Here is a 13,735-nt window from a genome sequence, read left to right on the forward strand (position 1 = left end):
TAAAAAAAAAAATCTCTTCATTATGGTCTTTTAAAAACTTCATCAAAGAAAAAATATTCCTTTTCATGATGGCTTTCACCTTGATGGTCTGGAGAAATTTCACTCCCTCTGCATGAAACTCTGTCATTATTTGGCCCATTTTTGCCTATAAAAACAATTTCATAGGATGCACCCTAATCCGAACAGGGTGGTAAAGTTCACATGGGCATAAAAATAACCCTAATAATAAAGACTTAAATCTTTCCTACTTCACACAGATACTATTCTAAGTGTGTTTTCAATGTTAACTCAGCTGATGGTCGCAACCACCCTGCAAAGCAGATACTGTCATTATTTCCAGTTTGTAGACGAGGCAACTGAGAGGCCCAGAGCGCCAGGAGAGGTAAGAGGTCACGTGGTTGAGGAGGTCCACCCTCCAAGCACTGCTCCCAGCACTGCCAGGGCATGAGGCAGCATCACTGTCCAGAGAGAGGCTCTCGAGGACCTGGCCACCCCTCGGGTATCAGCCCTGCCTCAGGCTTAGTCCAGCGGGCTCTGGCTGCAACAATCCAGGCACACACTGTCCCTTCCCAAACTGCCCGACCTTTAACACCTTCTTTTCACTTCTCATAGGCCAGTTTTCAAGCCTTTATTCTAATGGACCTGCAGAGCAAAGCAGAATGGAGAGGTATGAATGGAGAACTACTCCAATGGAAAGAAAATCTGCTCTGATCAAGTTCAGCAACTCCAAAGACAGTCACACATGAAGCAACAGGATACAAAGGTAATCTCAAATAGGGGGAGTCCATGGGCCTATGTCCATGGCACTGTGTCCACGGACCTGTGTTCTGCCTCAGCAGAACACACCTGGTCATAGGAGTAAGCAGTGTCAGCAATGAGGTCTGGGTGGCCAGGCAGGAAAGATAGAGATTCCCCACTGGTCACTCAGCAGTCAAGCTCAGCGGCTCAATCTGGATGCTCCTGAGCCCCATTCCCTGCAGAAATGTCCCCCAGGAAGCAAAGCTTGAGAGGGCCCTTGGGCTCAGCCTGGGAGACCAACTTCCCATCATGAGCCCAACCACCCCTTCACAGAGCAGATTCCTCAGATGTCAGGGGGAAAGGAACACTGAGTGTGCTCTTCCAGACTCACAAGGCCAAATGTATCTATGGCTCTGGGACCCTGGCCTTGGGAACCTGGCCTTGGGATATCTTCTTAATGAGCAAGTCCTTGAGCTGACTTCCAACTGGAGACTAATCAACCATCACATCACCAAGGGCATGGGTGAGCATCTGCATGTGTCATCCAACCTTCTTCCTACACTGTCAGCTCCAGATACCCGGGACCACAGCTGGATCTCACCTGTGTCCCCTGCAGCCTGACCAGAGCCGGGCACCAAGCGTGAGCTCAGCAGTTACCCAGGCAACATCCGCCAGCCCAGCCAGCAGCAGGCCAAAGGTGAGAAGCCATCAGCTCCCTGCTACTCCAATCACCTATGCACCACAGCCCTCCCTCCCTCACCACCTTCCGACCTGTCGCAGCGCCTCCATCTCCTCGCTGGCCGCCTTCTTCTCAGACGTGCTGCTCTTGAGCTTGGACTCGGCCAGCTCTACCTCGGTCTGCAGCTTGTCCAGCTCGGAGATGACCTGGTCACGCTCGCTCATGATGAGCTTGTACTCGCTGTACACGGCGTCCCGCTCCTCCTTGTACTTCTCCGACTCCTTGGCGGTTTTCGCCTGTGTGGTCCTCAGCTCCGTCAGCTCTGACTGCAGCAGCTCCATCTCCCACTGCAGGTCCTTGTTCTGGGCCGTGGCCTTGTTCAGCTCGTGGTGAATGGTTTCGAACCTGGGGGAGAGGGGCAGTCAGGATGTGGGGGATGGAGGCCAGCTTTGCGGTGCTGGACAGTGAAGCATGAAGATTCAAGAGCGGTCACTCTCCATACCCCCAAGAGAGAAAAGTCATGAAGGACCAGTGCTCCTGGACCCAGGCTTTTTCTCAACCTTTTACAAATACTGGAAGTTGCATGGAGGACCTCTACCAGAAAAAAACATAATTCTTTCTTTCTTCCATGGTCAAGCTACATTATTTTAAAAAACAAAAAGAAAACAAAACAAAACAAAAAACCACTAGAATCACAGCCTATGAAAGATAAAAGTGGCCTGAATGATCATTGAGTCTGGCCAGCTCATTTCACAGATGTAGATGATAAGGCCTTGAGATACAGGTGACTGGTTCAAGGTCACCAGGTTGGCATCAGGGCACAGCTCAGTCCTTCCAGGCAAGGAAGATCCTGCCATGAAGGCAATCCTGCAAATTAAAGCCTGCAGCTCCAGAGCAGTGCTTCTGAATGTGGGTTCCTTGGGGCACCAACCCTGCATGGAGCTCCACTAAAGAAAGTGTGCCCTCTGCTGACCGATGCTTAGGAGACACTGCACTCTGCCCCGTCTTGGGAGAATCTAGGGCACAGTACCAGGCTAAAGGCTCTGAGAAGTCCTGCAGGGCAGACCCCTGTCTCTGTGCCACCTGGCAATTCCCAAACGCTCTTACAGCCAGAGACCACCTTTCATATAAAGCTAATAGGCATCTCCGAGGACAGGTGTCCCACAGCAATGTACTCAAGAAACACTGTTTGAGGGCTGGGGTCACAGCCCTACAGATTATCTACCTTAATACAAAGTAGAACTTTTTATTAAGAACACTGCCTAGGACAATTAACTTCCCTATCTGTTAGGTGGATGAGTGACAGGGAGGGCAGAGGCGTGTGGGGCAACCTCTGAATCAGGATGGTCAGAACACCTGAGTCATTCAGACAGGAGAAAAGAGCACAACGCCCACGACATGCTGAGTCAGGAAAATGATTTCTGGAGATAACATAACTTTTGATTGAAAGAGCTCAATGTGCTCTTTTTACCCCAGAAAGTGGCAGGGAGCCCTGCAGATAACCAAGGGCCCACAGAGGAGAAAGCAGTCCCCGGCAGGGAAGGTGGCATTTGGCACTCTGGCCATTCTCCGAGAGCAAAAGCCAGGCTGACTCGCTGCCTCCCGGGGTGACCCAGGTTCCCACCTCCTCAAGGAAAGGGCACACTGGTGCTGCAGCTGGATGGCCGTGTCCCTCTGCTGGGTCAGCATCTCCGTCTGCTTCAGCAGGCGCTGGTTCTCCTCCTCCAGCTGCTCCAGGCGGCTCAGGTCCGAGTTGTGGATGGCGACTTTCTCACTGTACCGCTTCCGCAGGGCATCATAGTCCTTCTTCACCACCTCCAGCTTGTCCATGGCCGTGTCGTACAGCTTGTTGAGAATTTCTGATGACCCGTTGTGCTTCAACACCTGGGGACCAGAGAATCAGGCTTACCAAAGGTCGGAGGGCAGGAAGAAGGACAAACTGACCTCCATCTGTCTCGGGGAAGGATTGTTGACAAGGGAAGGGAGGTTACACCCTCTGGCCTTCAGGAGTCTCACGGTCTGATTCCACAGGCTCTGCAGTCACATTGAGCTGATTCACTCATTCACAAACATTCCTTAAGTAATGTAAGGAAAGAGTTACTACAGCAGGTCTGAGACTTCTAGCCTTAGGGAGACCTGCTTGCAAGCCGACCCTGGCAGCATGAATGCTAAGTAGTTCACTGCACTGATATAAAACTTTTCCCAAGTGATAGAAAGGCTTTTCCATGCCTGGAATAGATGGACAGTGTGTCTTGGGCTCAACACCAGCTTTCTTCTGGGAGTCTTGAATTTCAGAGCATGCTAAGCAAGGGGCTACATATATGACCACTCCCAGTAAAAACATCCTGGGCAGGGAGAATCTCACGGGCTTCCCTGGTTACACGTCTCACGTGTTGTCATGATTCAGTGCTGGGGGAACTAAGCCTCTCCTGTGTGACTCCAGAGCAGGACTCTCAGAACTCAGCAACCGGTTTCCTCTGGACTTTGCCCCATGCACCCCTTTCCAGGAGAAAGGAGCAGTGACCCCACAAGGACTGACCCAGACTTGCCGGGAATGTCCTGGAGTCTCCAGCTGAGGCGTGGGTCGGTGGTGGCCTGCTGCAGAGTTGGGGGCAGTGAGTGTAGCAGTGTGTGCATGGGATCTTTTGAAGGTGGTCGCCATTATCTTCATTAACTCCAACATAGTTTTGGCCCCAGATAAATAGCAGGGAGGGAACACAGTCCCATCCATCAACAGAAAATTGGATTAAACAATTACTAAGCTTGGCCCCGCCCATCAGAACAAGACTCAGTTTCCCGCACAGTCAGTCCCTCCCATCAGGAAGCTTCCATGAGCCTCTTATCCTTCTCCATCAGAGGGCAGAGAGACTGAAAACCACAATCATAGAAAACTAACCAATCTGATCACATGGGCCACAGCCTTGTCTAACTCAGTGAAACTATGAGCCATGCCATGTAGGGCCACTCAAGACAGATAGGTTATGGTAGAGAGTTCTGACAAAATGCAGTCTACTGGAGAAGGGAAGGCAAACCACTTCAGTATTCTTGGCCTGAGAACCCCATGAATAGTATGAAAAGGCAAAAAGATAGGACACTGAAAGATGAACTCCCCAGGTCAGTAGGTGTTCAATATGCTACTGGAGATCAATGGAGAAATAACTCCAGAAAGAATGAAGAGACGGAGCCAAAGCAAAAACAACACCCAGTTGTGGATGTGACTGGTGATGGAGGTAAAGTCCAATGCTATAAAGAGCAATAGTGCATAGGAACCCGGCATGTTAGGTCCATGAATCAAGGCAAATTGGAAGTGGTCAAACAGGAGATGGCAAGAGTATAAGTCTACATTTCAGGAATCAATGAACTCTAATGGACTGGAATGGATGAATTTAACTCAGATGACCATTATATCTACTACTGTGGGCAAGAATCCCTTAGAAGAAGTGGAGTAGCCATCATAGTTAACAAAAGAGTCAGAAATGCAGTACTTGGATGCAATCTCAAAAACGACAGAATGATCTGTTTGTTTCCAAGGCAAACCATTCAATATCACAATAATCCAAGTCTATGCCCCGACCAGTAATGCTGAAGAAGCTGAAGTTGACCAGTTCTATGAAGACCTACAAGACCTTCTAGAACTAACACCCCAAAAAGATGTCTTTTCTTTATAAGGGGCTGGAATGCAAAATTAGGAAATCAAGAAACAACTTGGAGTAACAGGCAAATTTGGCCTTGGAGTACAGAATGAAGCAGGGCAAAACCTAAAAGGGTTCTGCCACGGGAACGCACTGGTCATAGCAAACAGCCTCTTCCAATAACACAAGAGAAGACTCTACACATGGACATCACCAGATGGTGAATATCGAAATCAGACTGATTATATTCGTTGCAACCAAAGATGGAAAAGCTCTATACAGTCAGCAAAAACAAGAATAGGAGCTGACTGTGGCTCAGGTCATGAATTCCTTATTGCCCTATTCAGACTTAAATTAAAGAAAGTAGGGAAAACCACTAGACCATTCAAGTATGACCTAAATCAAATCTCTTACGAACATACAGTGGAAGTGGCAAATAGATTCAAGGGATTAGATCTGATAGACAGAGTGCCTGAAGAACTATGGATGGAGGTTCGTGACACTGTACAGGAAACAGGGATCAAAACCATTCCTAAGAAAAAGAAATGCAAAAAAGTAAAATGGCTGTCTGAGGCTTTACAAATAGCTGTGAAAAGAAGAGAAGTGAAAAGAAAAGGAAAAAAGAAAAGATATACCCTTTTGAATGCAGAGTTCCAAAGAGAAGCAAGGAGAGATAGGAAAGCATTCCTCAGTTATCAATGCAAAGAAATAGAGGAAAATAGTAGAATGGGAAAGACTAGAGATCTCTTCAAGAAAATCAGACATACCAAAGGAACATTTCTTGAAAAGATGGGCAGAATAAAGGACAGAAATGGTATGAACCTAACAGAAGCAGAAGATATCAAGAAGATGCAGCAAGAATACACAAAAGAACTATACAAAAAAGATCTTCACAATCCAGATCATCGCGATGGTATGATCACTCACCTAGAGCCAGATATCCTGGAATGCGAAGTCAAGTGGGCCTTAGGAAGCATCACTACAAACAAAGCTAGTGGAGATGACAGAATTCCAGTTGAGCTATTCCAAATCCTAAAAGATGATGCTGTGAAAGTGATGCACTCAATATGTCAGCAAATTTGGAAAACTCAGCAGTGGCCACACGACTGGAAAAGGTCAGTTTTCATTCCAATCCCAAAGAAAGGCAATGCCAATGTTCAAACTACTGCACAATTGCACTCATCTTACACACTAGCAAAGTAATGCTCAAAATTCTCCAAGTTAGGCTTCGACAGTAGGTGAACCGAGAAATTCCAGATGTTCAAGCTGGATTTAGAAAAGGCAGAGGAACCAGAGATCAAATTGCCAACCTCTGCTGGATTATCGAAAAAGCAAGAGAGTTGTAGAAAAACATTTATTTCTGCTTTATTGACTATGCCAAAGCCTTTGACTGTGTGGATCACAGCAAACTGTGGAAAATTCATAAAGAGATGGGAATACCATAACACACTGGCTTGGCAGGTCAGAATATCTGACCTGTCTCTTGAGAAATCTGTATGCAGGTAAGGAAGCAACAATTTGAATTGGACATGGAGCAACAGACTGGTTCCAAACAGGAAAAGAAGTACGTCAAGGCTGTATTTTTCACTGTGCTTATTTAACTTATATGCAGAGTACGTCATGAGAAACGCTGGGCTGGATGAATCACAAGCAAGAACAATCAAGATTGTTGGGAGAAATATCAATAACCTCAGATATGCAGATGACACCACCCTTATGGCAGAAAGTGAAGAAGAACTAAAGAGATTCTTGATGAAAGTGAAAGAGGAGATTGAAAAAGTTGGCTTAAAGCTCAACATTCAAAACACTAAGATCATGGCATCTGGTCCCATCACTTCATGGGAAATAGATGGGGAAACAGTGGAAACAGTGGCAGACTTTATTTTTGGGGCCCCAAAATCACTGCAGATGGTGACTGCAGCCATGAAATTAAAAGGCGCTTTTTGCTCCTTGGAAGAAAAGCTATGACCAAACTAGACAGCACATTAAAAAGTAGAGATATTACTTTGCCAACAAAGGTCCATCTAGTCAAGGCTATGGTTTTTCCAGTAGTCACGTATGGGATGTGAGAGTTGGACCATAAAGAAAGCTGAGCACCAAAGAATTGATGCTTTTGAACTGTGGTGTTGGAGAAGACTCTTGAGAGTCCCTTGGACTGCAAGGAGATCCAACCAGTCCATCCTAAAGGAGACCAGTCCTGGGTGTTCATTGGAAGGACTTACGCTGAAGCTGAAACTCCAATACTTTGGCCATGTGATTCGAAGAGCTGACTCATTGGAAAAAACCCTGATGCTGAGAAAGACTGAAGGTGGGAGAAGAAGGGGACGACAGAGGATGAGATGGCTGGATGGCATCACCGACTCAATGGACATGAGTTTGGGTAAACTCCAGGAGCTGGTGATGGACAGGGAGGCCTGGCATGCTGTGGTTCATGGGGTCACAAAGAGTCCAACACAACTGAGCAACTGAACTGAACTGACCGGTTTCCATGGCTGATTTTGTGTCCTTTTGCTGAAATAAATTTTATCCATGAGTACAATTACATGCTAAGTTGTACAAATTCTTTTAGTAAATCACCAGACCTGGGGGTGATGCTGCATACTCCAACACAAGTACCTAACATGTTCCAGTCCTGTCCTAGACGCTGGTGATGGTGGTCAGACACAATGATTGTGGTCTGAGGCCCTCTTAACCTGATGGGATGATACAGACACACAGGGACAGAGATAGGTAGATATTTAGAAAAACAGACCAAATAAAATAACCTGAGAGCATAAGAAGGGCTGTCAAGGAAATAAAAAATAAAATAGAATAATGAGCTGGAGAGGGATTTTTGAGTCACAGAGTAGGTCAGGAGAGAGGCTAAAGCCTGAAGAGGCGTCTCTAAGAAGGTAACTTCTGAGCTTGGGTGCAAATAAAGAACAGCAGCCAACAGCAGACCTGGCAGAGAAGTGAGCAGGTTCAAAGGCTCTGAGGCAGGAATCACCAGCCACGCTCCATGCACGAACAGAAGGGCAGGGCAGAGGGGCTGGGGTCCAGGGAATAAGCAGGAATGGACACACAGAAAAAAGGCCAGAGAAGTGGACACGGCTACAAGGCGCACTGCCAAGATTATATCCCGAGTGACATGGGAACCACAGGAGGGTTTTAAGCAAAAGAGTGTTCTACTCTGACTTAGAGGTACTAACGTTCTTCAGGTGTTGCCCTAGAGAACAAACTACAAGAGGAGCTAAGAGGTGGTCAGGGCCTGCTGACCTCCGCTAAGCACCTCAGGGGATATGAGCCCTTGGGTGGGGTTTTTTCCTTATTCCTCAAATGATAGCACTGAACCAGAAAAGCCTGTTTAACTGTTCCAACTCCAGTCTAGGAATCACGTGGCTCATCCAACATAGATTCTGGGTTATCAGAAGATCTTTGCAGTCAAGAAAACCAAAACCTGGAACTACTGAATATTCCCTTTGGAGGGAGGTAAACCATCAATAAATATGATTAACAAGAAAGAGCTAATTCAAATGTCAGAATTTTTCAGAGAAAGGGAAAGTGAGTTCACCCCTCTGAGACATTATCTCCTAGGGCTGTGGACTATGGGAAAAAAGGGAATCACAGAAATCAGCTCACTCGGGGCTTTTAGTCTTTTTCCTTTTCTCCTTTCTTCTTTTTTTTAAGGCAAAACTCTTTTCCTTCAAAGGAAAGTTCACAACAACAAACTAGAAAACTCATTTTAAAAGACAATATACAGGCTTCTCAGGTGATTAAAATCATCAACAGTTTTATAAAAATGCTTCGCTGTTGCAGATCAGGACTGCATGCTGAGAAATGGTCAGAAAACCACTGACAGAGCCTCACTTCATCTTTTAAAGTTTTCTTAAAAAACACTGCAGTATCTTCCAAACATACGGTAAAGCCCAGCAAATAATGCAGTAAAATGTTAAGAACCCACCACCATGCTCTCATCTTAAGGCAATCAATGAGGGATTGATTCCAGGACTCCTTTCAGATACCAAAATCCATGAATGTGCAAATCTTTTATGTTATACGGTGTACTGTGTGTGTGTGCTTAGCCATTCGGTCGTGTCTGACTCTGCGACGCCATGGACTGCAGCCTGCCAGGCTCCTCTGTCCATGCACAGGCTGCCTATACTTCAAATCATCTCTATTATACATAATACCTAACACAACATAAATGCTTTGGAAATAGTTGCCAGCAAGGCAAATACAAGGTTTGCTTTTCCAAGCTTTCAGGTATTTTCCCCCCAATTCCTGGTTGGTTGAATCTTCAGATGTGAAACCCAAGGACATAGAGGCCCAACTCTTCTTTGTCACACATCTCAAACTGCTTTCCGAAGATATAAATTATTACAGATGCTTAGCTAAAGCCCCCAATATAGCCTTCTCTTATTCAGTACCCCTCACTTCCCCCTCCAGAACTGCTCCCCTACATTTGCTATCAACCATCAGAATGCATAATATTTTACTTACACTACTTATGTACTCATGAAAATTCCTAATGGTGTTACATGTGCTTCCTTTTATGCATTTCTGCTTTTGAGGCTTAGGCAGTGGTGCAGGCAGTATTTCACTGTAGGAGTACATCACACATTTTTAGATTTTTAAACATTTTATTAAATATAACTGACTTGCAATGCTGTATTAGTTTCAGGTATACAGCAAAGTGATTCAGTTATATATTTACATACATATATATGTGTGTAGTCTTTTTTTAGATTCTTTCCTGTTATGGGTTATTCCAAGATATTAAGTATAGTTCCCTGTGCTATACAGTAGATCTCTGTTGGTTATCTATTTAAAATACAGTAGTGTATGTTGTGGACAGATTTTTTAGGTTGAAGTACGGTGGCTCAGACAGTGAAGAGTCCTCCTGCAATGCAGGAGACCCGGGTTCCATCCCTGGGTTGGAAAGACCCCCTGGAGGAGGGCATGGCAACTCACTCCAGTATTCTTGCCTGGAGAATCCCCATGGACAGAGGAGCCTGGAGGGCTATAGTCTACGGGGTCGCAAAGAGTCGGACACAACTGAGCGACTGAGTACATACACATAGGTGATTTACGATGTGCTATTTTCTGCTATACAACAGCGTGATTCAGTTATACATAAATACATACATTCTTTTTTATATTATTTTCCACTGTTTTATCACAGGGTGTTGAATGTATTTCCCTGTGCTACACAGTATGACCTCACTGTTTATGCATTCTACATATAAGAGTTTGCATCAGCTAATCCCAAACTCCCAGTCATCCATTTCCCACCCCTTTTTCTCCCTCAGCAACCCCAAGACTGCTCTGCATCACGCCTGTCGCTGTGACAGATGTTTACATCATCTTTCTCTCTTTTTTTTTTGCGGTTATAAATGATACTACTGTGAACTCTGTCCATGTCTCCTCTCCCACATCTGTGAGATGCTCCCCTACGGCGGACATCTAGAAGTAGAGCTAAAGGTCATAAAATGGACTTTTCCCCGCTAACTGGACGATATAAAATTGTTCTCCCATTTCACATCCCATCAGCTCTGGGGAGGAGTTTTGAGAGTTACTGTCGTCAACACAGCCTCACCAAGATTTCAAACATCAGGTTTTCCTCTTAAATGAGATAAAATACACATCACATAAAACTGTCTCAGCCATCTTTAGCCCTCTTAGTATATATTTCAGTAGTGTTATGTATATTCACACTGTTGTGCAACCAATCTCTAGAACTTTTTCATCTTGCAAAATTCTGTCCCCATTAAACAACAACCAGCTTTCCCCTTCCCCCAGTCCCCGGCAGCCACTCTTCTATGCTGTTTCTACGAATCCAACTGCTCGGGACGTACACACAGTATTTATACACGGGATCACACATTACTACGTCTTTGTAATTGACTGATTTCATTTAGCATAGTTCTCAAGGTTCATCCAGGCTGCATTACATGACAGGATTCCCTTCCTTTTAAAAGATGAATAACAGTCCACTGTATATGTGTACCGCCTTTTGTTTATCCACTCATTAGTCAAAGGACACTTGGGATGTTTCCACCTCTTGGAACCCATGAAAACTGTCAGATTTCTGAAGTAATGCCTATCTCATGGACCAAAAAATGTCTTTAGAAAAAAAACAAAACCAAAAAAAACTTGCTTTCCTGATTACTAGAAAGGGCAACATTCTCCTTATGTTTACCTTACGTTTATTGACTATACACATTTTCTCTTTCATGAACTGCTTGTTAATATCCTTTATTTTCCTTCCCCTCCTGCCCCTCCCTTCCCCCCTTCTCCTTTCTGCAGGACTTTTAAATTCCAGGTACTAATCCTTTTCCAGTTATATTCATTACAAGTATCTTTTCCCAATATATAGCTTTTAAATTTTCTTAGTGTCCCTTGTTTCTAAAATTTCACATTTTAATGTGATAAAACTGATCAATCATTTCCTTTATGGTTTGTGCTTTGGTTGTTTTCTTTCAGAAATTCTTTCCTTCCATGGATAAAGAATATGTAGTACATATACACAATAGAATATTATTCAGATATTATAAATAATGAAATAATGCCATTTGCAGCAACATGGATGGACCTAAAGATTGTCACACTGAGTGAAGTAAGTCAGACGGAGAAGGAGAAATATCATATGGTATCTCTTATATGTGGAATATAAAAGGAAATGATACAAATGAACTTCTTTACAAAAGAAAAAGAGACTCACAGACTTAGAGAATGAACTTTGGTTGCCAGGGGGAAGGGACAGGTAGGGAACTTGAGATAGACAGGTACACGCTGTTATATTTAAAATACATAACCAACAAGGACCTACTGCATAGCACAGAGAACTCTGCTCAATGTGATGTGGCAGCCTGGATGGGAGGTGAGTTTGGGGAAGAATGGATACATGTATATGTATGGCTGAGTCCCTTGCTGTTCACTACAACCCCAGAAGCCCTGAAACTATCACAACATTATTAATTGGCTATACCCCAATACAAAATAGAAAGTTTAAAATTTAAAATAAGAAATTCTCAGTCAGAATGGCTGCTATCCAAAAGTCTACAAGCAATAAATGCTGGAGAGGGTATGGAGAAAAGGGAACCCTCTTACACTAGTTTGGAATGCAAACTAGTACAGCCACTATGGAGAACAGTGTGGAGATTTCTTAAAAAACTGGAAATAGAACTGCCATATGACCCAGCAATACCACTCCTGGGCATACACACCGAGGAAACCAGATCTGAAAGAGACACGTGCACCCCAGTGTTCATCACAGCACTGTTTATAATAGCCAGGACATGGAAGCAACCTAGATGCCCATCAGCAGACGAATGGATAAGGAAGCTGTGGTACATATACACCATGGAATATTACTCAGCCATTAAAAAGAATTCATTTGAATCAGTTCTAATGAGATGGATGAAACTGGAGCCCATTATACAGAGTGAAGTAAGCCAGAAAGATAAAGACCAATACAGTATACCAACGCATATATATGAAATTTTAAAAGATGGTAACCATAACCCTATATGCAAAACAGAAAAAGGAGACACAGATGTACAGAACAGACTTTTAGACTCTGTGGGAGAAGGCAAGGGTGGGATGTTCTGAGAGAACAGCACTGAAACAAGTATACTATCAAGAGTGAAACAGATCACCAGCCCAGGTTGGATGCACGAGACAAGTGCTCAGGGCTGGTGCACTGGGATGACCCAGAGGGATGGGATGGGGAGGGAGGCAGGAGGGGGGTGCGGGATGGGGAACACATGTAAATCCATGGCTGATTCATGTCAACGTATGGTAAAAACCGCTACAATATTGTAAAGTAATTAGCCTCCAACTAATAAAAATAAATGAAAAAAAATAATAAAAATATGAAAAAAAATAAAATAAGAAATTCTTTCCTTCCTACCTTGAGATCATGAACATACTCTCTCATTAGTTTTTCTAAAAGGAATTTTATATTTCACACTTAAATCTCTAAACTATTTATTTAAAGTATTAGAATATATTTTTGTGTATGTTGCAAGATGAAGATAATAACATTATTCTTTTCCATAAATCACTAGACAAAGGAGAAATGGTCCCCCAAGTGCAGAATGAACCAAGGACCCCCGAATTTGTCCAGGCGCAGACGAGGGCTGGAGGACCCCAGGGGTATCAGCTGACACAGAGCCCACAACTGAGGGGCGAGAAGGGCATCCCACAAAGGGGGTGCCCACACATGCCCAGAACACACAGAGCCAGTGGGGAGCTCTCCTGACTTCAGACTCACATCTGGAAACGATCCAGCCTCTAGACCAGACTTCCCTGTCTTCTGGGCAGCACCTCAAACAGTCCACTTAAAAATCACTCCAAACGTTTTATTCTCTAAACATCCCCAAGTCAGGAGAGAACCACAGAACAAAGGCACTGCTGCCATTCCCAGAGTTTTCCACGAGGTGGCGGCCCTGCGTAGACCAGCCAAATGCACTCCCATAGCTGTCCAGCCTTCCAAGCTTCATTAAGAAACAAAGCTCATTAAGCTCTCATCACAAGAAAAAATTTTAACTGTGTAAGTTGATGAATGTGAACTAGACTTGCAGAGGCGAGCTTGTCACAATGTATACAAATATCAAATCATTATGTTGTAGACCTGAAACTAATACAATGTTACATGTCAATTATACCTATAAAATAAAAATTATGTTGTCCCAATATTAAAATA

The 13,735-nt window shown here is 44.3% G+C and overlaps 1 protein-coding gene across 2 annotated transcripts in view; it reads right to left on the reverse strand.

Annotated features, from left to right (window-relative positions):
• Nucleotides 1–13,735, reverse strand: part of DLG5 (discs large MAGUK scaffold protein 5) — a 120,048-nt gene that overhangs the window by 37,519 nt on the left and 68,794 nt on the right. For both annotated transcript variants that reach the window (XM_065922699.1, XM_065922698.1), the window contains 2 exons: nt 3,042–3,301; nt 1,510–1,822 (listed from right to left, as the gene is read on the reverse strand). In XM_065922699.1, coding sequence (XP_065778771.1) covers nt 1,510–1,822; nt 3,042–3,301 — 573 coding nt within the window. The remainder of the gene's footprint in view (nt 1–1,509; nt 1,823–3,041; nt 3,302–13,735) is intronic.

Source organism: Muntiacus reevesi, chromosome 2, assembly GCF_963930625.1.
Source record: "Muntiacus reevesi chromosome 2, mMunRee1.1, whole genome shotgun sequence".
Taxonomy (NCBI): domain Eukaryota; kingdom Metazoa; phylum Chordata; class Mammalia; order Artiodactyla; family Cervidae; genus Muntiacus; species Muntiacus reevesi.